This window comes from Solenopsis invicta, chromosome 3 (genome assembly GCF_016802725.1).
Source record: "Solenopsis invicta isolate M01_SB chromosome 3, UNIL_Sinv_3.0, whole genome shotgun sequence".
In the NCBI taxonomy this organism is placed as follows: Eukaryota; Metazoa; Arthropoda; class Insecta; order Hymenoptera; family Formicidae; genus Solenopsis; species Solenopsis invicta.
Genome location: NC_052666.1, coordinates 24,508,395 through 24,536,249, shown reverse-complemented (window position 1 = coordinate 24,536,249; position 27,855 = coordinate 24,508,395). Strand labels below are relative to the sequence as shown.

General features: G+C 34.1%; 4 protein-coding genes across 6 annotated transcripts; 2 read left to right on the top strand and 2 right to left on the bottom strand.

The window, feature by feature from the left end:
* Positions 1 to 367: 367 nt before the first annotated feature.
* Positions 368 to 9,648, top strand: LOC105197202 (transient-receptor-potential-like protein). Its single transcript, XM_011163473.3, has 17 exons — positions 368 to 765; positions 1,093 to 1,300; positions 1,609 to 1,806; positions 1,907 to 2,096; positions 2,402 to 2,587; positions 2,942 to 3,132; positions 3,252 to 3,430; positions 3,638 to 3,922; positions 4,253 to 4,443; positions 5,234 to 5,316; positions 5,436 to 5,557; positions 5,627 to 5,814; positions 6,577 to 6,767; positions 6,891 to 7,084; positions 7,174 to 7,440; positions 7,655 to 7,775; positions 8,289 to 9,648. Exons 1-17 carry the CDS (start codon positions 619 to 621, stop codon positions 8,588 to 8,590), a joined length of 3,243 nt encoding a protein of 1,080 aa, XP_011161775.1. The 5' UTR covers positions 368 to 618; the 3' UTR covers positions 8,591 to 9,648.
* Positions 9,649 to 9,801: 153 nt separating this feature from the next.
* Positions 9,802 to 14,867, bottom strand: LOC105197199 (coatomer subunit beta). Its single transcript, XM_026136836.2, has 9 exons — positions 14,713 to 14,867; positions 14,101 to 14,519; positions 13,317 to 13,650; positions 12,719 to 13,007; positions 12,300 to 12,640; positions 11,961 to 12,222; positions 11,072 to 11,878; positions 10,486 to 10,721; positions 9,802 to 10,405 (listed from the first exon to the last, which is right to left on the bottom strand). The coding sequence occupies exons 2-9, from the start codon at positions 14,466 to 14,468 to the stop codon at positions 10,175 to 10,177; spliced, it is 2,868 nt and encodes a 955-aa protein (XP_025992621.1). The 5' UTR covers positions 14,469 to 14,519; positions 14,713 to 14,867; the 3' UTR covers positions 9,802 to 10,174.
* Positions 14,868 to 16,537: 1,670 nt separating this feature from the next.
* LOC105197200 lies at positions 16,538 to 19,002 on the top strand. The gene is made up of 3 exons (XM_011163468.3): positions 16,538 to 16,815; positions 17,782 to 18,038; positions 18,584 to 19,002. Exons 1-3 carry the CDS (start codon positions 16,599 to 16,601, stop codon positions 18,788 to 18,790), a joined length of 681 nt encoding a protein of 226 aa, XP_011161770.2. The 5' UTR covers positions 16,538 to 16,598; the 3' UTR covers positions 18,791 to 19,002.
* A 640-nt stretch (positions 19,003 to 19,642) lies between these two features.
* On the bottom strand, positions 19,643 to 26,701 carry LOC105197201 (bombyxin B-5). Of its 3 annotated transcripts, XM_026136838.2 has the most exons (4): positions 26,211 to 26,701; positions 25,605 to 26,127; positions 22,745 to 23,000; positions 19,643 to 20,742 (listed from the first exon to the last, which is right to left on the bottom strand). In XM_026136838.2, exons 2-4 carry the CDS (start codon positions 25,946 to 25,948, stop codon positions 20,656 to 20,658), a joined length of 687 nt encoding a protein of 228 aa, XP_025992623.1. In that variant the 5' UTR covers positions 25,949 to 26,127; positions 26,211 to 26,701; the 3' UTR covers positions 19,643 to 20,655. The 3 variants fall into 3 exon arrangements, with proteins under 3 accessions (XP_025992623.1, XP_011161773.1, XP_025992624.1); XM_011163471.3 differs by having other exon boundaries at positions 25,605 to 26,701; XM_026136839.2 differs by having other exon boundaries at positions 19,644 to 20,742; positions 22,900 to 23,000; positions 25,605 to 26,695.
* Between the last annotated feature and the right edge of the window lie 1,154 nt (positions 26,702 to 27,855).

Sequence of the window (27,855 nt, the reverse complement as noted above, 5' to 3'; positions counted from 1 at the left end):
GGAACATTATGTAATGTACAGGGCAATAGAGAATAATCCAGCTTAGCCTTCACGACTGCGTTCGTAGTTTACTCGCTTCGCGGTATTGGGGGTTTACTCGCCTCGCGTCGGCATTCCCTCGTTTCTGGCGAACGCGTTCTTATTTCAAGTGCAATCCGTTAGTCGACTAACGAGATATCGGTAAGCAAATTAGTCAACAGACACAGGTGCATTATCACAGGTAACGGTGGCGGAGTTATTGCCTACCCGTCGCCATCTGCGCCACCCGCTGCGATAAACAGAGTCTGCATTAATACGCGTAATTCAATTTTCATCATCCTCTATATAATAGGTGTCAAGCGTCACGGAGGCTCGCACAAGAGCGAGGCAACATTTTAAACGCGAATGTCTTACCTCTTTATGAAATCGCTTTTTCTTCGAAAGACTCTGTTCATTCTTTGCAAAGTTATATGTAATTTTATCGCGTCTTATCGACAATGATGGGTCGATGAAAAGAAGAAATGATTTAGATAGTCCTTATCCTTGGTGCGCAAGCGTCTTAAGTGAATTTGGGGGTAATCGTAGTCGAAGGTGAAGAAAGTGAATTAAACATTTTAAGATAAGAGCGACACGAAGGATATGGAAACCCCGACTCAGAACACGAGTGATTATGTGCTTCACCTTCCACACTCACTCACTCTCGAAGAAAAGAAATACCTATTGGCTGTGGAGAGAGGTGATTTATCCAACGTGAAGAGATTTCTCCAGCTTGCAAACAAAGGCAAAGTAAATACAGATTTTAGGAAAAAAAAAGTTAATGCGATAGTATAATGATCTCTAAATAAATAAAGTTTGCGGTTTTTGTGAAAAGATCTATATTTTCATAAAGACAACCTTCTTGGAACGGCTAACATTTACTAATTAAAGATTAAAATTTTATTTCATTTTACAATATTATTAAGGGTTAGAAAAGTCAATATTTCTTTTAATTAAATTAAGTTAATGACTTATAAAATAATTTTAATTACGTTAAAAATTGCTTGCACAAAAATCAATTTTGTAAAGTCATAGTACTTCGAAACTTCTCGCGACAGATATACTCAAACGTTTTAGCTGGACGTGAATTGCGTGGATAGTCTAGGTCGCGGTGCTCTCACGCTGGCTGTAGAAGCGGAAAATTTAGAAATGGTCGAACTGCTCATCGTGATGGGAGTCGAAACTAAAGATGCTCTGCTTCATGCCATCGATCAGGAATTCGTAGAAGCGGTGGAGCTGCTGTTGGAGCACGAAGAACTCCTTACGAACCAAATTACTAAAGATTGTGAGTCAAAACTAACGTTTTTCGAAAAATTAACAATAAAAATACAAAAAAATTCTCGAGAATTAAAAATAATAATATTTGAATAATAATATTTTTGTTCAATCAGTTCAATACTTTATACTTCACTAACTTAGAATGTCTCGATTGTCACAATCGTAAAAATGTAATTACATAAACAATTTTATTAAAAATTTAAAAAATTTAAGAATTCTTGGAACCTGTGTCTCAATAAATTGTATTTTTAACGGCAATGTTAAGCTCGGCAATGCTTAGCTCTTTTTCATGTTCTTCTCGTATGTTAAATGTAGCTGAAACGCAAATCATACACAGCTGGCAGAAGGTTGATCTAGTGTCAGCCAAATTCCCGATAGACATGACACCTCTGATACTCGCAGCGCATCGCAATAATTACGAAATCTTGAAGCTTCTACTGGATAGAGGAGCTACCTTGCCAATGCCGCACGACGTGAAATGTGGCTGTGACAATTGTCTTCAGGCAACAACTGGTGAGAGATATTCCGAATTTTAATTCTTCTATGGAATTTAAAAAATATATAAGTTAGTAGAAATTGATAGAACGTTGGCATAATTGGAATTATTACTTAGATGATCCATTAAGATTGTCGTCTACTAGAATCTCCGAATATAAGGCTTTGGCGAGTCCAAGTTTAATAGTTCTCAGCTCGACAGATCCTTTAATGACAGCTTTCAAATTAAGCTGGGAACTTAGGCAATTGTCTATATCTGAACCAGAGAGTAGAGCCGAATATTTAAAACTACGGCGGCAGGTAGAAAAGTAAGTTTTTCATCACACAAAATGTGATTGTATGCAGAATTTTTTCTTTAAATTTTTCCTTAAAATCATAGTAGTTGTTCACAATATGGACTTTAAAGAATTTTATTATAATTTTAGTAAAATTTAATAAAATTTGATTAAATTTTACTAAAATTTTACTAAATTCTACAAAAATTATAGAAATCCATTAGGGCTTCTTTGAAATCCATGTTGTCCCATGAATAACATAATTTTAAAAATAAATTAAAAGAAAACTCTCATGTAACGTTGTACATTTAATAAATAATCGTAATTGTTCTGAACAGATTTGCTGTCGATTTATTGCAACATGTCCGGACTACCACGGAACTAGATACCATTCTAAACTACGATCCCGAGGAAGAGAATGCTGAGCTTAGCAAACAACTAGCTCGTCTGGAGAAAGCTATAGAATATAAGCAAAAAAGATTCGTTTCGCATTCTCATGTTCAGCAACTATTGGCAGCGATCTGGTGAGCCAAAAAATTTACACAAAAAGAACGGATTTACTGAAGTATCTAAAATTTTAGCTTGATACAGATCTAAAATTGATTTGGTTGGACTATTAGAATAATTACGTAAAACACTCAAGCATGATAAGCATGGCAATGCTGAAAAAACTTTTGCCATTCTAACAGCTTAAGTAGCTTAAGTAGCTTACATAATTATTTTGATAGTCTAATAAAATTATTTTTAGATTTATATTTAGTTAAATACTTGAAATACTTTAACAAAATTGTCCTTTCCGTGTATGATTCATATATATATATATAACCATTTTTTGTAAAAAGAATTTAAAAACATTGAATATCTCACTTGATTCGAAGGTATGAAGGGGTTCCCGGATTCCGAAGAATGTCACCTATACAGAGAGTTGGCATTCTTGCAAAGACGGCAATATTATTTCCATTCTATTGTATCGTGTACTATTTGATGCCGCAGTCGAAAATGGGACAACTCGTGCGAAGACCCTTCATGAAGTTCTTGGTCCATGCGTCGTCCTATTTATTCTTCCTATGTAAGCTACATTTTAGCTTCAAACTCGCTGATCACAGAAAAGACCAGCTGATTCGACAACCTTAAAACAATAAAATCAATGCCATTATTTAATCAACGGCTAACATTACGTATTCGTAGTTGTACTCATGCTGGTGTCGCAGCGTGCGGAAGTGAAGATCATTAGGCTCTTGGGTTCTCAGGAAATGAAGAGAAACCTCGAGACTTACTTGGATCGACAAAGGGGCGCGGTGCCCTCTCCTCTGGAAGGTATCGTCGTGTTATACGTTTTTGGATTCTTATGGGAAGAAACGAGAGAGGTACGCGGACGACAAACAAATATACAATTTCCCTTTAAATATTTTCTACACTGTTAAATTCGTGTCGTGAGTTATTATCATATTATAATAAAAAGTACTTTTAATTTTAGACTGCCATTCCTAGGCTAATAAGTCGTCATTGCTCATACTCAGTTTTGTATGCTTTTTTTATCTAAATCGTAATGCACGATTTCGTAAATTCTACAGGCTTACGTAGACGGTCTGAGGAGTTACTTGCGGGACATGTGGAATTTCATCGACTTCACCAGAAACACGCTCTACTTGGCGACCGGAATTCTCAGATTAGCCGCTTATCTTCAGCAGCGCGCTGAAATAGAAATGAATCCGTCAGCCGCGCTAATACCAAGAGAGAACTGGAGCGACTTCGATCCACAACTGATTGCGGAGGGTCTTTTCGCGGCTGCGAACGTTTTCAGTGCTTTAAAACTTGTCCATCTTTTCAGCATTAATCCCCATTTGGGACCACTTCAGGTATTACAGATTACATTTATTACATTATTATTATTATTATATTTTTTTATTACACCTACTAATAATTCTTATTTAAAATTTCCTCAAGGATATTCTTCATTTCATTATCATTTTTGTATCCATTTTTAAAAATTCTTTTGTAAGAAAGAAATGTAGAACCTGTTACTTGAAACTTGGTGTATTTATTCTTTGAGATTTGATATTACAAACATTAGAAAAATATGTTTTTTTAATTATATATAAATATATATATAGGCGTGTCAAAATATATCAGCTTATATTATCATATCGTTATAATATTACCAAAGACGACTTCGGTTTTATGTGTAGATATCGTTGGGCAGAATGGTAATCGACATCGTGAAATTCTTTTTTATTTATACTCTGGTGTTATTCGCTTTCGCCTGTGGCTTAAACCAGTTGCTGTGGTATTTTGCGGAACTGGAAAGGCAAAAGTGTTATAACGGAATGTCGGATCCCTCATGGGACGCCGGCAGTGACGCCTGTTTAAGATGGAGAAGGTGAATAGAATAATCGAATGTCGAAGGGATACGACACGTGTGCGTCTGTATCCTTCCTTTCAAGCCATATTTTCAACTTGCGTGTATGCCATCCAATAATCATGAAATATTGAACAATTTCTGATATTGAATAATAAATTATTATTAAGGTTAAGACTGTTTCGCACATATATTATAAATATATGCCTCTGTACAAAATACATGTACAATAGGACTTCCTATAACGCGAAAGATACGTTTCGCGTTATAGGAATCTCGCGTTCTACGAAACCAAGAGCGCAAAAAGTTAGAATTAAACAAATACTCTTTTTTAATATGAAAAAAAATAATTATGCAAATTATTCTATTTTAAGCAACATGTTAGATGTATATATGTTTAAAATCTGTTTAAAATCAATATATGTTTAAAATCTAAAATAAATTGTTGTATTAAATCTGCAGAATTTGTCTCAAAGAAAATTTTCAACAAATCTTAAAATTTTATATACTTCAATATAAATAGTAAAATTAAGAGAAGTTTGTTATTTTAAACAATAATTTTAATTAAATAATTCTAATTTTAATAAATATATATTTTATATTATACTTATATATTTTACATTTATTTATATAAATATATTTAGTAAATTATAGAAATTTTATTCAGTGTTATGTATCATGTTAATAACAAACTAATTCTCAAAATTTCTTTATTTAATAAAGTTTTTATGTGCAAAGATTGAAGAACCTCTTTAACATAACATAAAATATTCAACAAACATTTTTATTTGATTTCATGTAAAATTTTCAGATTTAGCAATCTGTTCGAATCGTGTCAAAGTCTTTTCTGGGCTAGTTTCGGTATGGTCGGCATCGAAAGCTTCGAACTAACTGGTACGTCCAAGGGTGGAATTCAAATATAAAAAAGATCCTCTCTGTTAAAACTGATGCCTTGTCATCGGCGCGTAACCAACATTATTATTTTCTAAACTAACCAACGTTATTATTTTCAGGAATCAAGTCGTACACTCGATTCTGGGGCTTGTTGATGTTCGGATCATATTCCGTGATCAACGTGATTGTCCTGCTAAATCTACTGATAGCTATGATGAGCAACAGCTTCACCGTTATTGAGGTAAGATTCCGATTAGAACGATATTCGTGATCTGAATGATGTCGTCAACGGAAGCAATTGACGCGATAGGAACACGCCGACACGGAGTGGAAATTCGCGAGAACAAAGTTATGGATGAGTTACTTCGAGGACAGTGGAACCCTTCCGCCACCCTTCAATATCTTCCCGCCGCCGAAATTACTTTTCCGATTGTTTGGTCTGCAGAAGAAGCATATTGGTAGACGGAGTAGTCAACGTCGACGTGCACGCGAATATAAGTGAGCTGTTTTTATGAAGTACTTGGCTAGAAAATAAGACAATAATATAAAAATATTAATTTATATTTATTAATAAATGTTAGGTAACTCTTTGATATTTTAATTATTGATCTGCAGATGACACGATATTGTAAAAATTAGAGTTAAAAATGAAACTTTTGAAAAAGTAACTCGATCGTTATTGTTACTGTTACTTTTTGTAAAAAGTAACTCGTTGCTGTTACACGTTACTAACTATAAACATGTTATTGTTATTGTTACTTAGAAAATAAAGATGCGTCATCTTTTCGTTACATTTTAATGCTACTGTAAGATATTAAGTTTGAAAATTATTGTATATTCTTTAATATAATCAATATTAAAAGTGAAATAATTAGAAAAGAGAAGAAGGTGGTAGAATATTATTTTGTTTTCTTAAACTTAAAACAACTTGGTAGAGTAATATTAACATAATTCTTATTGTCACAAATTTGTTAGCCATAGAGTTTTGTCATTCTATAGATAGAAGTTCATCGAGTATATATGTAGAACAAACGTAATTTACTGAAGAGAGAAAAGAGGGTGCGTTTTGCTTATAAAAAACTACACTCAACTAGTTATTAGCGATCCGAAATGACACTTAATTTGAGTGTTAACTCCAAAGACAAATTTCCAACTTGAAGTTTAACACTCAATTTGAATAGTAGTATAATGTGTTACTTTCCAACCCTGGTTATAATAATGGCAAAACATCTAATTATACACGTCTTCCTGCTTGTATAGATACGAAACAGTCATGAGGGCTTTGATATGGCGCTACATTGTAAATGCGCACAGTGAGCACGAGATGGAACCTGTCACTGAAGATGATGTTCACGAACTTAAGACCGACTTGTCGTCTTGGAGATGCGAACTTCTGGACATCCTTCACAAAAATGGCATGGACATCGGCGAAGCCAACAAAAAGGAAAAGAGTAAATATTTTTATTCAAACACTTGCACTTTTGACCCCCGACACAAGTCCATTCCATTTAAGATTGACCATTCAACAATTAAAATTGTATCAAAACTCATATTGGCCGCTCTCTTGAAACTAGCTGTACTGGGTAAGAAGATGAAGATCTGGGAGAGAAGACTCATGAAAGATTTCCAAGTAACAGGTCCAGTAAACTCGGACGTTTCTCAAGAAGAGATAACTCTTCAACAATCCGAAGACGAGAATAACATCGAGAGATGGAAGAGAATCGCTAGATTAGCTGTACTGACTTCAGCCGAACACCGTTGGAGTCAAGTACGAAAAATTTCTATTTTATAATTTCATAAAAGAAATGATAGTAGCTGACGTACTGCAATGATAAGCTTCTCTTTGTAATTCTATAGGTTGTGAAAAACGTAATTAAAAGCTCTCAAATCGGCAAAAGCTGTAGCAAAGCATCGCTCCAAAGTCAGCAAAGTCTGAAGAGAGCAATAGAAGAAGCAAAACGTATAGTGCAGAAAAGCCCGCTGCCGCCAGATGTGCCGATTGAATTGCCGGAAACTACGGCGGCGACAATATTGCACGTACTGCACAATATTGTTGAGGACAATGATGATGCTAAAGCATCACGACTCAGAAGAGACAGAACTCCAGAACCAACTAAAAGCGAGGTTGGTGTATAAATATTATGTGCTGTCTGGAAATTATGAAATAATATATAAATAAAAAATGCATTAATCTCTCTTGAGGTTCAGTGAACCCCACAGATAATTATAAAGGATCAAATAATTATAAAAATCGATCCATTGCATCGCGATTATAACGTTATATAAATCATTCATTAAGAGTGAAACTGTTATCAGCAAAGATGTTTATTTTACACAGGTCAAATTTACATCTTCAGTCGATTTCATTGATGAAAATATAACGAAGACTACAGCACCGTTATTACCACGTCGTTCATCTCCACCGCGAGTAATCAAGAAGAAGGCATCTAATCAGCTCGGTATTCAATTATGATTATTTAATTTTTTATATTTGAATATAAATTAAAATCGTTATTCATATTTAATTACAAAATCCTTTCAAAATCCGTTAAAAAAGTCTCTCTAATGGTTTTTCTCTCGAATTTAGAAAACAACCATTTATTTCGCAAGTTCGTTTTTTTCCTCTTCTGAATATTTCGAATGTGTTCAACTTCTCAATTTTTGCGCCTATTTATTCTTCTTCTTAATCTTCTGACATATTGATTTAAAAAAAATTGTTCAAATTTTATACATTACATACCAAAATATACGCAATTGAAAATCGTCGGGTGACGTACATACATCAATGTGTGGCAAAATATGTATAATCTGATATAGTATCAGCTAAGGGTTAAAAATAACCAGTCGAAGTTAAAAATTTATTAAAAATTAACTAAGTTAAGGTTTATTTATTTTTTAACTGTATTATTTAACTCTTAACTACAATAGTTATACTATCCAACCCTAGATATTTTTTACTATTGTTTGTTCAGAACAATTGCCAACTTCTACTAAATCCACGGCTATCGCAAGCGTTACTTCAATTGTCCCTAAAACATCCATTACTACTGTTGCTACAACTACTACAGCTGATACAGCACCCAGGATTGTCATGACAATTCCTGCAACGTCTGCCGTTATGAAGACTACTTCTGCCAAGCCCATCACTACTACCACCACCACTACTACTACTACTACTACTACTATTGCTACTACTACCGCTCGTGCCAACAATAATAAAGATGATGATCAAGTAATTACTCCAAGTATATCGATGAGAAAAGCATGGCTTTAAGTGAAAGCAAAAAAATAATTAATTTTAAGCCAATATTAGAGATTAAAGAATAAGATTCTTACAATTACACATGATATGGAAACTCAAAAAATTTTTTTACAATTTCAACAAAAATTAGATTAAAATATTCAATGGAAATATTATTTTCTACTCTTAAAGTTCTAATAAAGAAAGCATGGCGGTCATGAAATATATCTAGAGTAAGAAATTCACAATAAGTGAAATATTGAGAAATATTTTATAGTACGACCTTTTGCAAACTGTTAATACAAATTTGAGAATTAATAATTTGAGAAAAGTACCTTTTTACATTGTTAATATGAAATATGGAAAAGAATGTACGTTACAGTATTAAAAAGAAAAAGAAGCAATTGTATGTTACGCTATTATGTGTATCAAAATAATTTTTGAATGAAGAAATAATAGTTGGACTATATCACAGATACTTGTTAAATTATTATAGAATTTTATAATCTGTCAAGATATATTTTCACATTGAATTTCTAAATTTAGCGTCGGCGTTTCGAAATAAACAACAGATAAAAAAATAAGCACATTTTTAAATGTATTATTTAATTATCTGTTATAAATAATGTTTATTCTCATAAATGTGATAACTAATTGTACTAGTGATTATGAAACAATACGTTATTAAAATGTAAAATTCGGCAAACACAGTCATATTATATGTGGGCTGTGGTTAAAAAATTATTATATCGCTCTTGCGATTTTATCATCTCATTGTAGACGTTGTATAATTATTAGAAGCAAAGAAATTATTTAAAAAAATTTGAAGTTTTATTTTTAAAAAATTTTAAGCCAAAAAATTAAGTTTTTTTTTAAATAAAATATATTTTATAAAATATTCGTAAAACCTTGCTTTGTGGCACTTATTTGTGTGTAAAATCTACGAAAAATCATTAATTTGTTTTCTTTTATAAATAAAAATATCTTTCATAACACTAGTTGTTAGTAATTCACGATCCCCTTGTTATTCCACAGACGCATCCTTTTTTCCCTCTTCAGTAAATCGAAAATTACGTTCATTCTGTGTACACAATCCCATCATTTTGTCTACGAATATATAAATCACAAAGAACGTATAGAAGATTATAAAAGCATTTCCGCCGAGTTATTTTATTTATGAAGATACAGAGATATTATAAACATTCTTATACATTTATATTTAAAAAGAAATAAAGAAACGGGGATTACGTAAAGTATTGCGTATATTTATTTACTTCTATGAATACATTCTATACTTATGTACGACACTAATTGCATACTTGCAACAAGTTGGGAGATGTAATGTAATTAAACATACAAATTAATATGTACTCTGTTGTAACTGATTCATATGAATAAGACCAATGTATTTCGATTGTTAAATAATGCACAAATCTAAAAGGAGCCTATGAAAAGACGGAACGTTTGTGTTATCTAAATGATATGGTTTATGCCACAAATATGTAAAAATCATTAAATAATAATTTTCTGTAAATTCCATAAAACTAGTTGTCTAAACCAAGGAATTCAACCGCTCTATGCAAAATGAATTTTGCTGAAACGCAGTTGAACTGCAATTCAAGCGACTTGCACAACTTTAGTCAGCGGGTCTTTCTGCGCCGAATTAATCTTATCGCCCAAGGATAGAGCCATACCTTGACTCTTTGCTCTAATACGAATATGACCAACAACTGGTGCATCAGGTTTATTCAGTGGTTTCTCGATGGACAAATTCGCCAATGCATCCTCGCCAAATATCGATTTGGCATACATATTTGCAGCCATAAATCCACATTGTCCTGAAAGAGCCTGTGAAGAAAACAATGATTTTTATAACGGCAACATTATTTTGATAGAATAAGTTTAATAAATGGTCGCATTAAATGTACCTTTTCCGGTGTGAGACAGCGCATATTCGTGGATTTCAATAAATGTGCAAGATATTCTCTCAAATCAGACAAAGTCGTATTGACAGAGACCTTATTCTCCCATTCGAATTCAGCCCACATCTGACGGAATTCGGTGTCAGTGCATGTCGCAGGCACTATATAATCCATAATGTCAATGTGTATATCGTTAAGAACGACTACACTTCGATCAGAGCCCGCTCCTGATACGTCATAAACTGCAAATAAAAAAATATAATCCTGTAATTTTTGTTCTCCAAAGTAGACAGCAACACGGGGAGAATTTTCTCTTAGAATTTGTTTGAAAAATTCTAGTAGTAACAACATCGACCTCAAAGATTTTTGCTATAATTATTTAGTAAAATTTAATGTAATTTAGTAAATTTTAATTTAATAAATTATAATTTAAGTAAAATATAATAAAATTTTAATAAAATTTATTCAATTTATATATAATAAAATTCAAAATTCATGTTGTCTTATGATTACCATAATTCTTAGGATTCTATGAGAAAATTCTCTCTGTAAATATATTGCAATTTTTCAAAAATATCTGAACCTCACTCACCAATATTTCCAAAGATAATTCCGTTTTCCGTAGATGTAACTTTCACGTTTGCTTTGATAGTAGCAAAATCCCTAGGCGCAAGTACAATAGGTTGTGGTCTCTCCACCAGTTTTAAATCGCCCAACGTAGCCAGTTCTAATGTACAATTTTGCAGCGTGTCTTCCGTTTGATTAACTATCAGAACGTCGAGCACAATGTCGTACTGATTAACATGAACCAAGGCCTCTGCGTAAACTGGGTCCGAAAAACCAGTAAGTTGAATGACTTTACTCAAAGCGCTCGGAGCATCTCCGCTAGCGCCAGGACGTCCTGCTACAGCGGCGCTAAGGCTTTGTTCGAACATATCGCCAGCTCCACCGGCCAAATCAGATCCTCGGCTTAGTTGTAAGAATTGAATCGCGTCATCGACTTGAACAATATTGCCTGGCTTTTCCTTGGCCTTTTGATTTTGCGAGTCTTCCTCTGCTTTCGCTGTTAACATTCTACCGAGCGCGTCGCGGCATCCTTCAGTGAAAACTTTTTGTACAACAGGCGTCGGGCAAGCGAGGGATCGGAGACAAAGAGAGATCCTCTCAGCATCGTCGTGCGTCATTGCTTTCATGGGAAGACCCGAACGACCTAGCTGTAATACACTGGACATTACAAACATCGCTTCCGCCTGCAATCTGTTGCTCTTTTGAATGTTAGTTTCGAGTATCTTGTAACGGAGAGCTAATTTTGCTAATGTGGTAGCCAAAGATGCGCCAATAAAAAATTCACCTTCCATCATGTATTGTACTAATGCTGGTCGCTTTTCTTCCTTTTTCCCTATTAATTCAAATGTGTATAATAGCACACATAATATTAGAAATTTATCTTATATATTTTTTATATAATAAGAATTACTCACGTGCAGAAGCAGCACTAAAAGCACTTTGAGTTGCATAAGTGCCATCGGACGTAACGAGTTGCGCAGGTGTAGCTTGTGAGTTAGCATCTTCGGACTTTTCGCCAGCTTGACGTTTGTTTTCCGCTTCAAGCAATGGCAGTTCACCTAATGCCGCTCGTATACGACCCATCACAGCTTCTATGTCCTCTTTCGATGTGGCGTACTCGCCAAGAATCCAGAGTGCAGCTCTATGTACTTTTACGGATCGTATATGTGGAAATACCTAATTTAACAGAATCAAAAATAATTTTTGTTAATTCTAATTATAATATTTTTCTCACTATGATGTTGCATATGCACCTCCAACAATTTCTCGATGATCAATGGTCTGAGATTCTCGAATCTCTGAATGGCTTCGCGAATGAATACAAGAAGATCTGTAGCAGCTGCTTCGTTACTCTCAGATAGAAAGTCTGTCAATACTGGAATGACGGTAACAGCAACGTCTGCAAACTTCATAGAACAAGTATGGAGAGTACGTATCAAGAGCTGGCGGTACCTGCCAGCATCCTCGTGTTCTCCACCGGCTGTCCTAAGAACTTCTTTCTTCAAAAGCTGCACCATTTCCTCGATTGTACGAGTTGTAACCAGATCCATAGCTAAAGCCAAGGTTTTTGTCCTGACTTCCAAGGCAGGTGATCCTATTCAAAATAAATAATAATAATAACAGTATGTAGTAATTTCGACAAGTTTTTTGTTGCTATCATTAACATATATACCTAAAACTCGGAGAATATCCATTACAAGATCTTGAAGTACCCGTTCATGCACGGGACTATCTTTCATCGCAATTAACCGATCCAGAACGATGAGCTTAACATTATTGTCACTTTCCTTGACAACCAATTCGATATAGCAAGAAGCCGCAGCTTTGATCGCAGCTGGCGCATTGGATAGAGTCACCAACGTGCCAGCTGATTCATAACGCACTGCAGCGCTGGGTGAATTTAGCAAAGTATAAATACATCTAATGAAACGTGCCCTTTCCGATGGATTTGCAAGGCAAACCTAGAAAAGAAAATTATATCAATTGTAATTATCTATAATAATGTACTTTGAACTGAATAAGGATCAGATTAAATTTATTTTACTTTTTTTTGATAAGCATATTAAATAAATTTTTCAATAAAGTAATAACTCTAATAGTACATAATGAAATAAATTATACGAATAATAATTAAAAACTCTATTTAAGAATTTATAAAAAATAAAATTAATTAAATGGACTTTATTTAGTTGAGGTATATTAGTTATTAGACAAAAAACATTATCAAAATATAACACATTTTTCATCATTCATTATTTCAATATACATACCTTATATATTAATTCAACAATGACCAACTGTAGTATATCACCAAAGCTCGGCACTTGATCGAGGCACGCGGCTAAATACGAGAGAGCTTTACTCTGATCAGCATGCAACAACATCAAAAATGCATTTCTTCTGCATGACATATCTTGCTCCCCATCCAAATACTTGGCAATCAGATCCGGAGCGTCTGGTATAAGGAATTCAAAATTTCTATATATGGTAAAAATGGCGAGTACCGCGTTACGTCTAACGTAAGAGTGTCTGTGCTCCAGACAACCAGTTATCGCTGGCATCAGTGGCTCCAAAAGTTCCGGCTCCTTCAGTTTACACAAGAATCTGCAAATTTAACAATAATAAAAATGAGAATAATAATAATGAATAAGAACCATGATATGTGTTACAATATATATGTATACATATATGATACAATGAAATAAAAAGACAAGCTTAGAAACAGTCAATATTGAATCTTAATGTTTAATAATATTTCTTGTATAATCTTAGATATATTCTCTAGTTCTTTAAACTTAGTTCTGTTACTTTCAATCATGAAACAGTTTGAATTTGAACCATAGTAATATCATAGTCACTTAAAATAATAATAAACTACAAAACAAACAGAACTTTAATGCTTCAAAAATATGAAAAGTATTTTAAATGTACAGTACAAAAGAAGGAAATCTAGCGATAAATTTATAAGACAAATCTAATAAAAAAAACTTATATCAATGATAATAATTAGACAAATACATACTACTATAATTTTTCAATTTTTTACATCCTTACCTGAGAGTAGATCCTCTAACAAATTCGTTGGGATGCTGTAGATCTTTCCTGTATGCATCACACACCAGGATCATTTCCTGCAGCAACTTGCCGTCGGCGGAGGTCTTTGGCACGATCTCCCAAAATATCAGCAATAATTTCTTGATAGTGTGATTTTGCAGGGGCAAGACAAACCTAATGATTGTCATCAGGAGCCCCGGTAATCGTTCACCACTCAGGATCATGTGAATTGTCTTTTTGAGTGCATCGACCTTCGTCTGAACGCTGCCCTTCTCGAGATCTTGTTTCAGTTGGAGTTCGTTCAGCGGCTCCGTGTCGGTCGGAGTGTTTATCAGTGTGTAACACGGCTGTTCTGTTATCGTGCTCATTTTCTCAGTTGTTTGCGACACGATGCACCAAGAAAAAAGTTTTCTTATGATCTGCGGGAAAAAATCCGAAGTGATAATGTTAATAACTATTTTTTTTCCGCGGGTAACTCTATGCGGGAAGGAAAAGCGAAAAGAATTTATGAGGTTATGTAAATGTGAGGTTGCATTCTAACGTATTGCGTACATTAACAATGTCGCAAATCGAAATCTAACAAGAAAAGCTTGCAAGCAATTGTGCACATACCTAAAATTAAGATTGAAAAAAACACGCGCAAATAATCAACCTGTCAAAGTTCAGTGACATTTAGGTACACCTAAATGCAGAGGGAAACGGTACGGTATACGTGTCATGTGTCATATACGTGTCAAACCGCAATTAGAAAACAGACGCGAGATGTCGCTAGCATCCTGATATACGTAGAGTTCTGTATTGCCTGCGTCGCCTGCGTCCCAAATTTAAATGTTAAAACTTCGAAAGCGTATAAAAAATCGATAAACTAACTGAAAGTCCTTTAAAGATATATAAAGATATACTCGTTTTTGCTTTGTTATGAAGAAAATCGCAAAAAAACAAAACTTTATAGCACATACCTCCTAGACGTTTGTGAGACGTTCGAAGGATGTTCGTACGTCCTAAGAACGTTCCTGAGACGTGCTTTTGATAAAGTGTGCTGTCTGGGACGTTACTTATTATTCAGATTTATTTATTCACTGAGAAAAAAATTTATTAAAAAAACTAAGATAGTCTGATAACAAATCACAGTAATATTGTTGAAAGTATTTCACTGTAGTTCTTTTATGCTTTGTTATGCATTTCATGTAGAACAGTGCTTTATATAAAAAGATAGAGAAAAAGGACCGCATTGGAAAGATATATTAATAGATGCTTTCCATTTTTATCAATGCAGATTAACTATTTGATCTCGGTTTAATTAATTCTTTATTCTTTTCTAGTTTAAAAAAAAAAAATTAGAAAAAAATTAGAATTTATAAAGAATTAAAGGCGTCCGCAGAATTTTTTCTAAAGAAGAGGGGCATGATCCAAATTATAATTATATCTTCATTGCACATCTTTTTACAATAATATACTCACAAACGTGTATGTAAATATAAATGTATAAATTATAGATATACAAATATATATTAAACAATTTTGAAAAAAAAATAGGATAATTTTTTATTAAATACAAACGTTTTAATGTGTTATAACATCATCCGTAGTGAAATAATATGCGATCGCAAAAGTAACAAAATTGTGCGAAAGCAGACATTCCTGCTGCCTTTTATCAACTGTTTAGAAGATCTGAGAATGATTGCGTGTCTCTGCAAGCACGTATTGTTAAGTCTCAAGTTTGTTCTCAGATCATATTTAACGTGTAAAATTAAATATGCAATTTCAACGTCGTGCAAAGCACTTCATCGTATACTTGTATCAAGTGATGCCCACGCGACAATGAGGTAAGACCATTTATTACACGCACGAGATTATTGCATAACCATACTAATGATAGAACTGCAGAAAGAGATCGACTCATGTTAAGTCTGTTGCAATTAACAAATAATATACTATGCGTCATGCACATGTTTGAAACCAAATGCATTATAAATTTGAAAATTGAAAATTTTTATGAGTCATTAATAAAATTTCGAAAAAATATCTACTACTATTCCAAACAGAACAAATATGTATCAATCCATTATTCATCCAAAAATGACTTTTAATCATCATTTAACAGTTATTTCGATGCCATTTTGATATCGTGACGATTTGATTCTACCTAGGATACTTGTCGTGAAAACCGTTAAAATCGTGATTTTTTTTTTCTTTAACACTATCTTTTTCAAAACTGTGAGCTAATAGCCAAATATGAGCAACAAATTCGTGTCCAGCAAACAAAAATATTGTACGTCGGGAATGACTTCACATTTGTGATATAAAAAAGAGGTCAAACTTTGTTGACCAGTATAACTAATATGCTTATTGTTGCAACAATGCACGTGCTGTAGATTGAAAGCGCGTCAGGTACATTGTTTTGTGTCTTCGACACGTACGTTTGGATAAGAACGTTATTAAAAGCGCGACGAATCGTAATTCGGATCTTATGCAAGTTGAAACAGTTCTAAAGCAATATGCAGCTGCATCGAGCATGCCAAATTGCACTAATTTTGGTAATATTATCAGTTACATATAAAATTTCGTATGGCAGTAAGCAATGCAAGACAATCGTGATGGATGTGCATATGAAGAAATGTAGACTCGGTGCTGAGAGAGCCAAGAGAAGTTTGGAAAAATTCGATCTGCAGAAATACAATGAAAAGTATGAAGCGAAGAGGCAAGAAGAATCTGGTAAGCGAATAAGATTTTAAAATCCTCGCGATAGGGAAATTGTGGAAATCTTGTATAACAATAACATCATAAATTGAAGAAGCTTTTGTAATAATTACTCTAAGATAATTCGCCACAAAAGTTTGGACAGGATAAGATTTCAAAATCTAGAGACGCATCATCTCGCGTCAAATATTTATCACAAATTAGACAAAACATTTGTAGAGTTAGAAATATTTTATAATTATTTAAAAAACTGTTTAACTTTTTATTTAAAATTTTGGTATGCAGAATGTGCAATATTTCTACATATTATAATTAATTTATAATTTAATTATAATTTAATTATAATTTAAAAATAATTGTACCTTCTTATAAACAGGGAAAAATACATTATTAAAGTACAAAATATAAGTATTTTAAAAAATTGTATTGAAATACAAAATGGCTGATAATCTTAGTACTGGAATTGCGATAAATAAGATACAAGCTGTATTTTATATTTAAAATCAAAAGAATAAAAATATTTTGTAATTCAAAGATTTTATTTTGTATTTTCACAAAAAAAAACGATTTTGCTGAAGTGTTTGAATATTTGACTGAATATACCAAACCAAAAATTTAGTTACATATAATTAAGAATTTTCTATAGAATTCACTATAAATAAAATTTTTACTAGTTATTCAAATTTTGTTTCAATTAAATAAGTTTTTAAGTGTTTAGATTAAAAATTAATTTATCATTTTGTGAATGATAGACAGTTAATTAATAAATTTATTATCAATAATCCACGATTAAGTCATTTAATGAGACATTGCCAAAGATATACGATGTTGCAATCCCTGATGACCTAACTTTGCCTCGTGACCTTGCGCGATAGAAATCTCGTCAGAGGTACTTTCCTCCGAAGAAAGTCTCACGGCGCCAGCGCGCTCAATCGCTTGAGTCTGTAAACGACCGATTTTGATAACGTCGCTTTTTTTTAGATTATTCGAAGATGAAAGAATCGATGTCGCACGGCGTTCCGCAGAAGAGGCAACTGTCACCCGTACAAATCAGTAGAATCGCCCTGCCGATTGTCACGGAAGCTATAAATGGCGCCGCCCAAGTACGAGCGTACAGCACGTCTGAGACAAAACATGATTCTAATCCGAGCTTAATGAAACCTGCTCTCGTTTGGCCAGGACATTATGTCAGGGCGCCTTATCCGTTTGGCGGGAGCTTTTTACCCTTTCACGCTCCGGTAAGCCAATCGCCTCTAGGATCCGTTCTGTTATTCGGGAAACAGAATTTGGTCGATCCATCAAGATCAATATTGCAATCCATCACAAGCCGCTATACAACTACGAACTAAAATGCTTCACAATCATATGATTCATCTCGCTGTAATTCTTTGTAAGAAAAAGCTGTGATGTAACGACAATAATAAACAGCGTAACAATAAAAACTCTCTAACATATTGTTTGTTTTATCTGTGTGTAATTAACACGCGCGTGTGTAATTAACACGTGTGTACGCGCTGTATGCGAATCTCCGACGATATGGTGCCTACAGCGACTTTTCCCTCGACAAACTCGCAACAAAACAAGATAAACTGTTATTAAGGCACGCTATAATTAATAATTTTAACAATATCGCGTAATGTAACTAACATAATAAATAATACAGAAATATGCTAATAAACAATCAATTAAGTCGAGAAAGAAAAATAACATATTCAAATAAAGGAAACTAATGATAAATGTATAAACAACGAGAAAAAAATCAGACTAGCATAATGTTTGGCAGGCCAATGACGATCTCGATCTCGAACTTTATCTGAACAATGAAGAACTGGACGAATTGTACAATGATATCTACGAAAGATCACCAAGGGCTTCGAAAGACGAAGCTTGGAAAGTTTTCTTAGAAACAGCATCGAAGTGCTGCCAAAATGTCGACAAGTGTCTTAAGGAATCGATGTATGTACCTTGCCTAGAAAATGGGATGTTTTAACGCATTAACCATGACGATCATTTATGATCGGCGCTGACAAAATTTTATTAAAGTCTGTTTAAATAATGATTTTGGTTATAAAATTGTTCTTGTGATGTAAACTTATGTATTGTGTCCAGTCAAATTATGTAAAAATTGCATCATTTGGACTGTATATTCTTTTATACGAATAAAAAGTCATATGTCTCCTCTCCACTTTTTTTAAGCTAAAAGGCCTCCTTAAATTCTTGTAGAAAAAAATCCCATTTAATATAAAATTTTGAATGGCATAAATATAGCTATATAGATAACTAAACAAGATAAAATAATAAAGTAAGTAATGCAATATACTATCTATAGTCTTATTTAATTACATTATATAAGAATTTATCGTTATATGTGTTTATGATAATAAAAATCTTACTGTGGCACAAGTAATAAAAAACACTCGTTAAGCAAGCAATTAAAATTTAAAATTGTGCACAAAAAAACTTTTGCTAAAGTTTTGCTAAAGTTTAAAAATTTAATTAGGTGCAAATTTGAAAATAATTTTGTAATGTTTGTTGAAATAAAATTATTTTCAGATCTATATTTAGATACTTCAACCGTTGGATCTATTTATTTGATCTACTACATAATTAATTCTTTCCATGCGATTTCTCTAAATTAGTATCTTTTGGAAGAGCACACATACATAAATATTATAAATATTTATAAAATGTTACATATTTTAAAATAATTAATCATTAATAATAAATATTTAATATTCATAAAATATTATAAAAATTAAATTTAATATCTTATGCTTCTTGATCAATTTTTCCTTTTTTGTGCCAATTCGGGTAATCAGCGAAATAAATGAAACATCAGTCAGTACGTATAAATGTTTATTAGTCGTTATTATTAACGCAGATGCCAACTGAAAATTTTGGCGGTAAGAAGAGTGTATGCTATCTAATATGTATTACGTGATAAAACTCGTGTGTGTGTCTACAGCTATCTCCTCCGAAACCTCCAAATCTACGTCCTTTAATAAAAATTACAATTCCGCATTTAAATCTCGTCCATTGGACTAGTAAAGTACGCGTTCGTCGATGTGTTGTGTAAAGCTAAACCCTAAGTTTAAACCTTAAACTTACAACAGAATTTCTAATACTAATGAGATCATTTGTTAATAAATCTAAAATCACCTATAAATATCCGAATCGGGCTGCTTCCCCCGTTTGAAAACACTTATTACTGAATCACACAAGTCTTTCTGTTTTTTTTTTGTTTTTTTACGAGATCGCGTAACCCGATTGTTCGGATTCAAATTCATCACATTTGATATTTGAGTCCGCGTTCCTCCGCGAGTCGTCATCGAAATTCAATTCTTCTTTAATTACATTAGTCTTGATATTGAAGAAAAACAATGTTGAAACAGCTATATCTGTTCCCGTCAATATGACCGCCGAGCAATCGATCCTCCATGCTTTCTTGATCGCAAGATCTTCTATGTCCAAGATTGATGGATGACACTGTTCGCCACTGTGTCGTCGCCGTTTCGACACGATCTATTGGCACACTAATACGCGTGATGAGACTGAATTTCCTATAAATAATATCTCTTTCACGCGAATCATTCCTTTTTGCGAATCGATTTATCTGCCCTAATATATCTGCCCCAAATTCTCCAATTTCTTCTCTGCGAATGATCATACGTGTTGCAGACTCCATCAATTATTTCAATGATGCAATCAATATAAAGTGACAGATCGAAAATTGGCGTTGGAGAAAAACAAATAACTTCGCTCTAAGGATACTTCTTCTCAAGAAGTTTCTTTAATTCCGATTGCTCGTACGGCTCGTCAATAAGTTTTATCGATTTTTAGTACTGCAGCCTTGCATTACGATACGGAGAGAAACGACGTAGGTTTGTAAGTCGTCGACGTTACGAATTTGTTGTCTAGAGACTTAACGTTGCTGCGCGAAACCTGTAACGATAAACATATCCTTACGTTACGTTCGTTTGAAACTCGTTACAGAGAGAGTGAATTTTTTCTTAGAACTTATCCTCAAAATCAGGGTGGTCATAAGACAATATGGTTTAAACAAAAATTTTAATAAAGTTTAGTAAACTTTAATCAAATTTAGTAAAAAATTGGTTGAAATTTTAGCCAATTTTTACCACGGAATGACAAGTAAAAACTATGTTTTCTTTTAGTTTTTGAAGTAAATTTGACTTTTAAAAAATTATAATTTATTGAGAAAGTATTAAAATCTGCAGAGAAAGTGTTATAAAGTATTTCAAAAGCTATTATAAGAAAACTAAATAAATGAAAGTGTGAAACTAAAATAAATAGTACTATATTAAGTGAAAGTATCGACCGAAGAACAACACAAATTAATAAATGATGAAAGCTTTATTCGGTAGAAAAATCTTGATGCTTAAAAATTTTTACGCAATGATTAAAAAATTTCCAATGGTAAAATACTGCAGTAGAATAAAATAATCTAAAAGAAAATCCTTAAAAGAGGTAACGAACAACAATCTTATGGCTATGGCTCTCAAATACCCATAGCCAAGATTTAAGATAATTTCTATCGATAATGCCTTTGTTTTTAGATATCAATTTTTTTTTTTTTTTTTTTATCAAGTAGAATATAAACTGTTAGAGATGATAGGCATTATTATGTTTAATTAGAAAAACGCTAATTAATACTTTCGTAAAGCTCAACAATAATACTTAGCACTAGATGTTTAACAACTTTATATGTTAATTGTAATACTTCTTCGACAAAGTAAAATTTTTTGAAGGTCAAAATCAGATTTAACAGCTCAGAAACTATATAAAAAGACACACTGTTTTTATATATGTCACTTTGAAGATTAAAATCAATCCATTTTACCCATCGCTTTTTAATAAAATTTGATTAAATTTAATTAAATTTTATAAAAAATATAATTAAAAATTTTTCAAAAATTATAACTATTATAACTTTGAGATAAAATTCTGCAAGAAATTTCTCTCTGTGTATTGTATAATATGTATTATCTTATTCATACAAAACATGCAAGAACAGTCGATGCCTATCCGAGGCTGCATTGCGAGTTCACTGCGGTGACAAACAGTCAAACGTCATGCGAAATGAAAAAAAAAAAAGAGATGGAAAGAAACGTATGCATGATAGCACCTATCTGCAATTATTTTTAGATGCAAAGCATAACTTAGTTTTACGATGAAAGCGTAATAAACAGTAGTAAAAGCAGTGCGCGGCGCCGTAAACAAGGATACAATCATATCAAGTGTGTTTACAACTTCGAAGAGACTGCGCTTCAGATATATGTGCACAAATCTTAAATAACAGAAATTCGGACTAAAGATAATTCGATTTGAAACAAAACTTTCCTTCAAATTTTTCCTTTAACTGGGTCCTTCGGTTTAAGAAAACAAGCAATAAGATACAATTTTTAGATGAGCATTCCATAATGTTTTATAGCCAGCGATAAATTCAAGTTTGGCAAAACGTTGAATAATTATTATTCGAAAGAAGCCCAATGCATTACACTGCGCACGTTAGAAGCACACTAATTGTAAGAGAAATGCTTTGTGACTCTAATTAAGATAATTATGAATGAAAATAATTACGGTTAGGATTATTATAAATTTATAATTATTTTCGATGCCAACTGTAATAATAAATAATTAGCTTAAGATAATTACAACCATTTTTTACCAGTATAACGCATTGCTTATTATTAGTACTAACATTATACAGTAATAACTATAAAAATAAACGGCGTAATGATATTTTAACATTCAGTTATGGTCACAAATACATTTCTCTTAGTGCATGTAAGATTCAAGATAGTAAAGTCAGCATTAGCAAGAAGGCATTAGGTCACACTTGGTTCGTGCTGCAAAAGCGTTTACAAACGAAAGCATTCAGGTGCAGATAAGCAAGCAACGACGACATGACGTTTCGTGAAAGCACCTTGCCAGCTCGGCGACACCCCGGACGCCGACGCCGGCATCTGCAGTGCCTGCCGCGATGTTGCTTTTTCGCATCAGCCTTCCCCTTGCATTCACCATCAACATTGCGATCACTTTTCCCCATGTGTTGTTCCCTTTTCAAATCATCGACCTTACGTTTTATCGCATCGCCGGCGTAGTCCATCTCCGTCTGCGGATGCTGTTCCAGCAGCTCTTTTGTCGTGGAATGAGGTAGATTCGCTAAATACGACTGATCTCTGCAAACATAAAGAGAGAGGCGTACATAAGTAAATAAATCGTAGGACGGGCAAAGTTATCTTGACGAAAATCCAATATTACATTAATTATTGAGTAGCACGTTCGGATTTATCTCTCAATCAGCACAATTCTTAACTATGTCGATTACACTCTTTTTTTAGACTCTAGCGAAATTATTACGATCTACGAAATCAGCACGTCGCGATCCGCGCGGATCGACGACCCTACGTCCGAGTTTAATGAACACGCCGAGGATTAGCGAGACAAACATACGGCTCGCAGACGTTAAAAATACGACAATAAATATGTCACATGTCTGATACGAGAGGCGAGAACGCAGGTTTGTATGACGAAAAGAAGAAAAGACTCCGTAAACACTTGTGTAAGAGGACTCGATTACGACTTTAGGTGGACAAGTCGCACAACTCGATAAATTCATCGCGAGGGTAAAAGGGGGGAGGAAAGAATGTCACACACGATAGCGAATCGTCCTAGTACTTCGGACTAACCCTCCTGAAATCAGTGCATACACAACCATGAACTTTAGGTTGCAGAGATTATCACGGAGGCAGTGATAACGTCTCTACGGCCTCGCTCCATCTCTCTGTCTTTCTTTCTCTGATTCCGGTTCGTATGTTCTCTCGACAGTACACACGCTTTCTCGAGAGTGCACATTGATCCTCCCTCCTTTCGCTCCAACGAGTCAGCTGACAGGGAACGCGAAACAAATGATTCAATATCAATATAAATAATTACATAACATGATGCGCTACAATACAATCGGCTATTTATGCACGTAATTGTAACTATTTATTCGCCTTTCGCAAATGGAAATAAATCAATTTATCAAAGAATATCATACGAATGGTATATATTTAGCAATTAAGATTAATAAATAAAGAAATATTTAATAAAATTGACAATAAAGTGTTTCGTTTTTGTGTTTGTTTCGCGTGAAATAAATCGGATTATGTCACGACTAAATCAAATTGTATTTGTAGTACAAACAGAGTATCCATTTGAAAATCTCCAATGAAGATTCTCTCCAATTTATTAACGCAATTTAATCCTTAATTACATTTATGAAAAATCACTGTAATCTACATTTGTATAATCTGTATTTGAATCCAAAGCTTTTTTCACTGTATTTTCCATAAATTTCAGTCAATTTTAATTAATTCTAAACAAAAACTATAGATCTATAAGCAAAAAGAGGTTTTAATAATAATATTAAAAGTTGTATCCAAAAACGTAAATAAGAATTTTATTAAAAAATGTGAAGAGAGTTTTGCTCTAAAAATCATATCTTTACAAAAAAAAAACCCGAAAAACAAAACTAAGTATCGTTTTAGAAAGAGGAAATCATGTAATTTAAGAAAAAAAGTACGTTATAACATTTAATTTCAAAAGGTATAATTCTTTCAATGGATAAAGTTAAAGTTTTTTGAGACATGTTTGAAAAATGGAATCAGAATTTTATAATATGTCTAAAAAGTACGAGAAAAGTAATGTAATAAACAGAATATTATAATACAAATATTATTTATTAACATAACTATTATTGCACAAGATATGAATTATAATTTTACACATTACGATTACCATAATTCATATATTATAATAAATATAAAGGAAATAAAAATTTTATTGATGGCCTGTGCATTATCGATGGCTTCCTCTGATTCATGGCTGCTTTGATATTTCTCTTCTATATACAATCATTTTCGCTTATCAACACTTTGATATCGTTACTAAGTGGTACGCTCTCAATCGTTTGAAAATTAGTCGTACTTTTGTTCCTTTTCAAACGCATGCTCTTGTTTTCATATTTTATTACAAAAATTAACTATAAATGTCTCAAAATTTTTAAGTAAAAAAATATTAACTCTAAAAAATATTTGTTAAATATTTTGCAAAACTATTGTATTTGTTATTTTTTCCTTACAATTTTATTCTATACAAGATAAATACAGCTAACTTTCACACTTATTTTCGAAAAGCCTATAAATAAAACTATTTTTTTCATAAAAATATTATATTTAATTTTAAATATTAGTTAAAAATTTACGAATCTATATTAAGTATTCTGTTTGAACATTCAACACAAGTAAAACACTGCCATACGATGACTGAAGGTCCAAAATAAATTTAGTTACAATTGAAAATCCCACAACGCCAACCGTATAGAAACGCTAATTGATTAAAATAATAATAACAGTAAGTTATGAACAATTAAATAAACAGTTTATTAAATCTTGATCTTATATATGTTCGTTAATTTGATCTTAAAGTTACGAGTTTATTACAATTTATCAAAGAATTTTTTCGAATCCAATTGATGTAATTGAGTTAAAAAAATATTTAAAAAGAAACTATAAATGAACGTGCACTCAGATTATATTCTTACAGAATTTATTAAATATATAATTAAACAAAAAAAACAAGAGAAAGAAGATAAAATATCATAAAACATAAAAAAATAGAATGACATGTAAAATTACAATTAATAACAATTTTAGTAAGAAGAAAGAGATGAAAGAGAGGAAAAAAGAGAAAGAAAGAACGCGAATAACAAGAACATAAAAGAACTAACATCCACTCACATGACGTCGTCCCTCAAGCCGGCCCGCTTCTCTTCGGGAAGGGGCTTGCAGTATGCCTCGAGCATTCCGAGAGTACACTGATGATAACAGCACTCGTCGACGAGTCCCGGACCGGGATCAACTCTCGGTTCATCTTCGTTGCTATACGAGAAAGGTTCGTTGTAGCCGCGTTCCCGGCATATGAGGTACAGGGCGTCGCTCAGTTTTCTGGAGCACAGTTTCTGCATTCGAATATGCGATCTCCTGAAGTTGCTTTGAGCATCGGCGGCGTAGAGGGAACACAGGAAAACCAACGCGATCAGAAGCATCGCTACGATCATTGCATGGCCGCTTCGTACCAACATCTTGATATTTCTCTCGTGTCGCGAACGTCAATCAAAATCGTGGAAGAAGCAACGAACACGTAGCGTGCTCTCTCTCCAGAGCTCCCGTGACACTCGATATCTCAATGATACCTCTCCGGCACCTCTTGATACCGCAAGTCTTCCGCAGTCGCATTCGCCGACCGGATTGTCGTATATTTCTATTATTATTTTAATAAGTTTATTTATTCGATTTTGTCGACTCCGACGATCGCGATTGTAGAAAAATTTCCTTCGAGTTTACCGTCGTGGTCTAAAGTTCGGCAGTCTTGAGAAATGACTTTCCGATGAAGCGATTCTAATCTCTTCTCCTCTAGTTCTGCGATTCTCTCGTGGTCACGAAATGCGCTACGAGACCCGGAGCTTCGAAAAGACCTCCGTTAGTACCGAGTTCCTTGATATAACTGATATCGGGTCGCCTCAGCACGCGGTTCTTGTTCTACATCAGGGGGAGAGAGGTGTAAAAAGGAGGGAGAAGTCCAAGCGGTAGGAGAAGAAGGAAGAAGAGGAGAAGGAGGAATAGAGAAGTTTGGTGGCAAACGGATTCCCGCCAGCGACACGGCGCAGGAGGAGAAGAGGGGTCGCCAGACACGCGTCCGAATTTGGTTTTTCATGCCACGACGGGGGACTCCGATCTCTGACCGAAAGCCGGAGAAACGAGTGAGGAGGCCGCCGGCGGCGCGGCAGGCAGACAGGCGGGGTGCCGATGCGACGATTCGCTCTGTCAGTTCGAGAATCGGCGCGTACTTCGCGTGCGCGGTCTCTCGCGCCACATGAAAAATATATATATTCCCGAAGTATAACATAATGTATTCTTTTGTCATACGGACTTCGCGCGTACCTCTTTTGTGCCAGCCGCCGACGGGGCCGGGGCCGGGGTCGGGGCCGGGCTGAATCCGCCGTCTGGCTCGCGAAGACAGACCTGTTCTCTATTTCCGCCGCTATTCATTTGTCGCGGACACACGGACACCGCCGCGCTTCATCCCCCGTCTCGTAGTATTCTCGAACAATGCGATTTTTTATCAAGGGTGCGGAACGCTGTCTCCTCGGACGTCCCCCGTAGCGAAGTTTCGGTCTTCTCGCGTCGAGACTGAGCGCTAGACTCCCTAGACGGCTACACGATACCGCATTATGCCATTGTATCTCGCGGCTTTAATTAATGCCCCGTGACTGCTGCGATGTAGCGGCAAATTCAAGAAAGCAGAATGAGTGGAGGAAAAATGATAATGCCTGCATATTAAAGTGCAGGTTATTTTTAGTTCACGTAGAAGAGGGCCGTTGACCGTCCAATTTAAAATAGATACGTATAAATGCATCCTCGTAATGAAACCTATATATATTAAAATACAAATGCAAACATTTTTCTTATCATGTCTTATATATATAGCTGCAGTTGTTATTACTGTCTACCACTTCTCGTGGAAATGTGCAACGATTGCGCTTTTTGTTCGACGCAGTAGATACAAGTAGCACTATTGATCTGCGAATTACGTTTCAGAATATCGAGTGACACGTAAATAGATCGCGTTTCGCAAATTGCAAGAATATATACTATTAAATGTCGTTTAGCCCCAATATCAATTACAGGCGCGGCGTAATGATGTTTCGAATGAAAATAGAGTAACTGTCAATTAATGTTCGTCATCAATGAAGAGACAACGCGCGCATTCTATTATCTCTGAATGGCTTATCGAAGACCGACGGGGGAGCCGGCGATGATCGATGATCGACCAGTCCCATCGGGGATACGAGCGTAAAAACGCGAAAAGATCACGCCAAGTGATCTATGATTCCGATCGAAGACAAAGTGTGGTCCATTATCGGCGGCTTTAATTAATCGCCTGTTTTGTCTCAGTCTAATATATCGCATTTTTTTACAGATAGAGAGG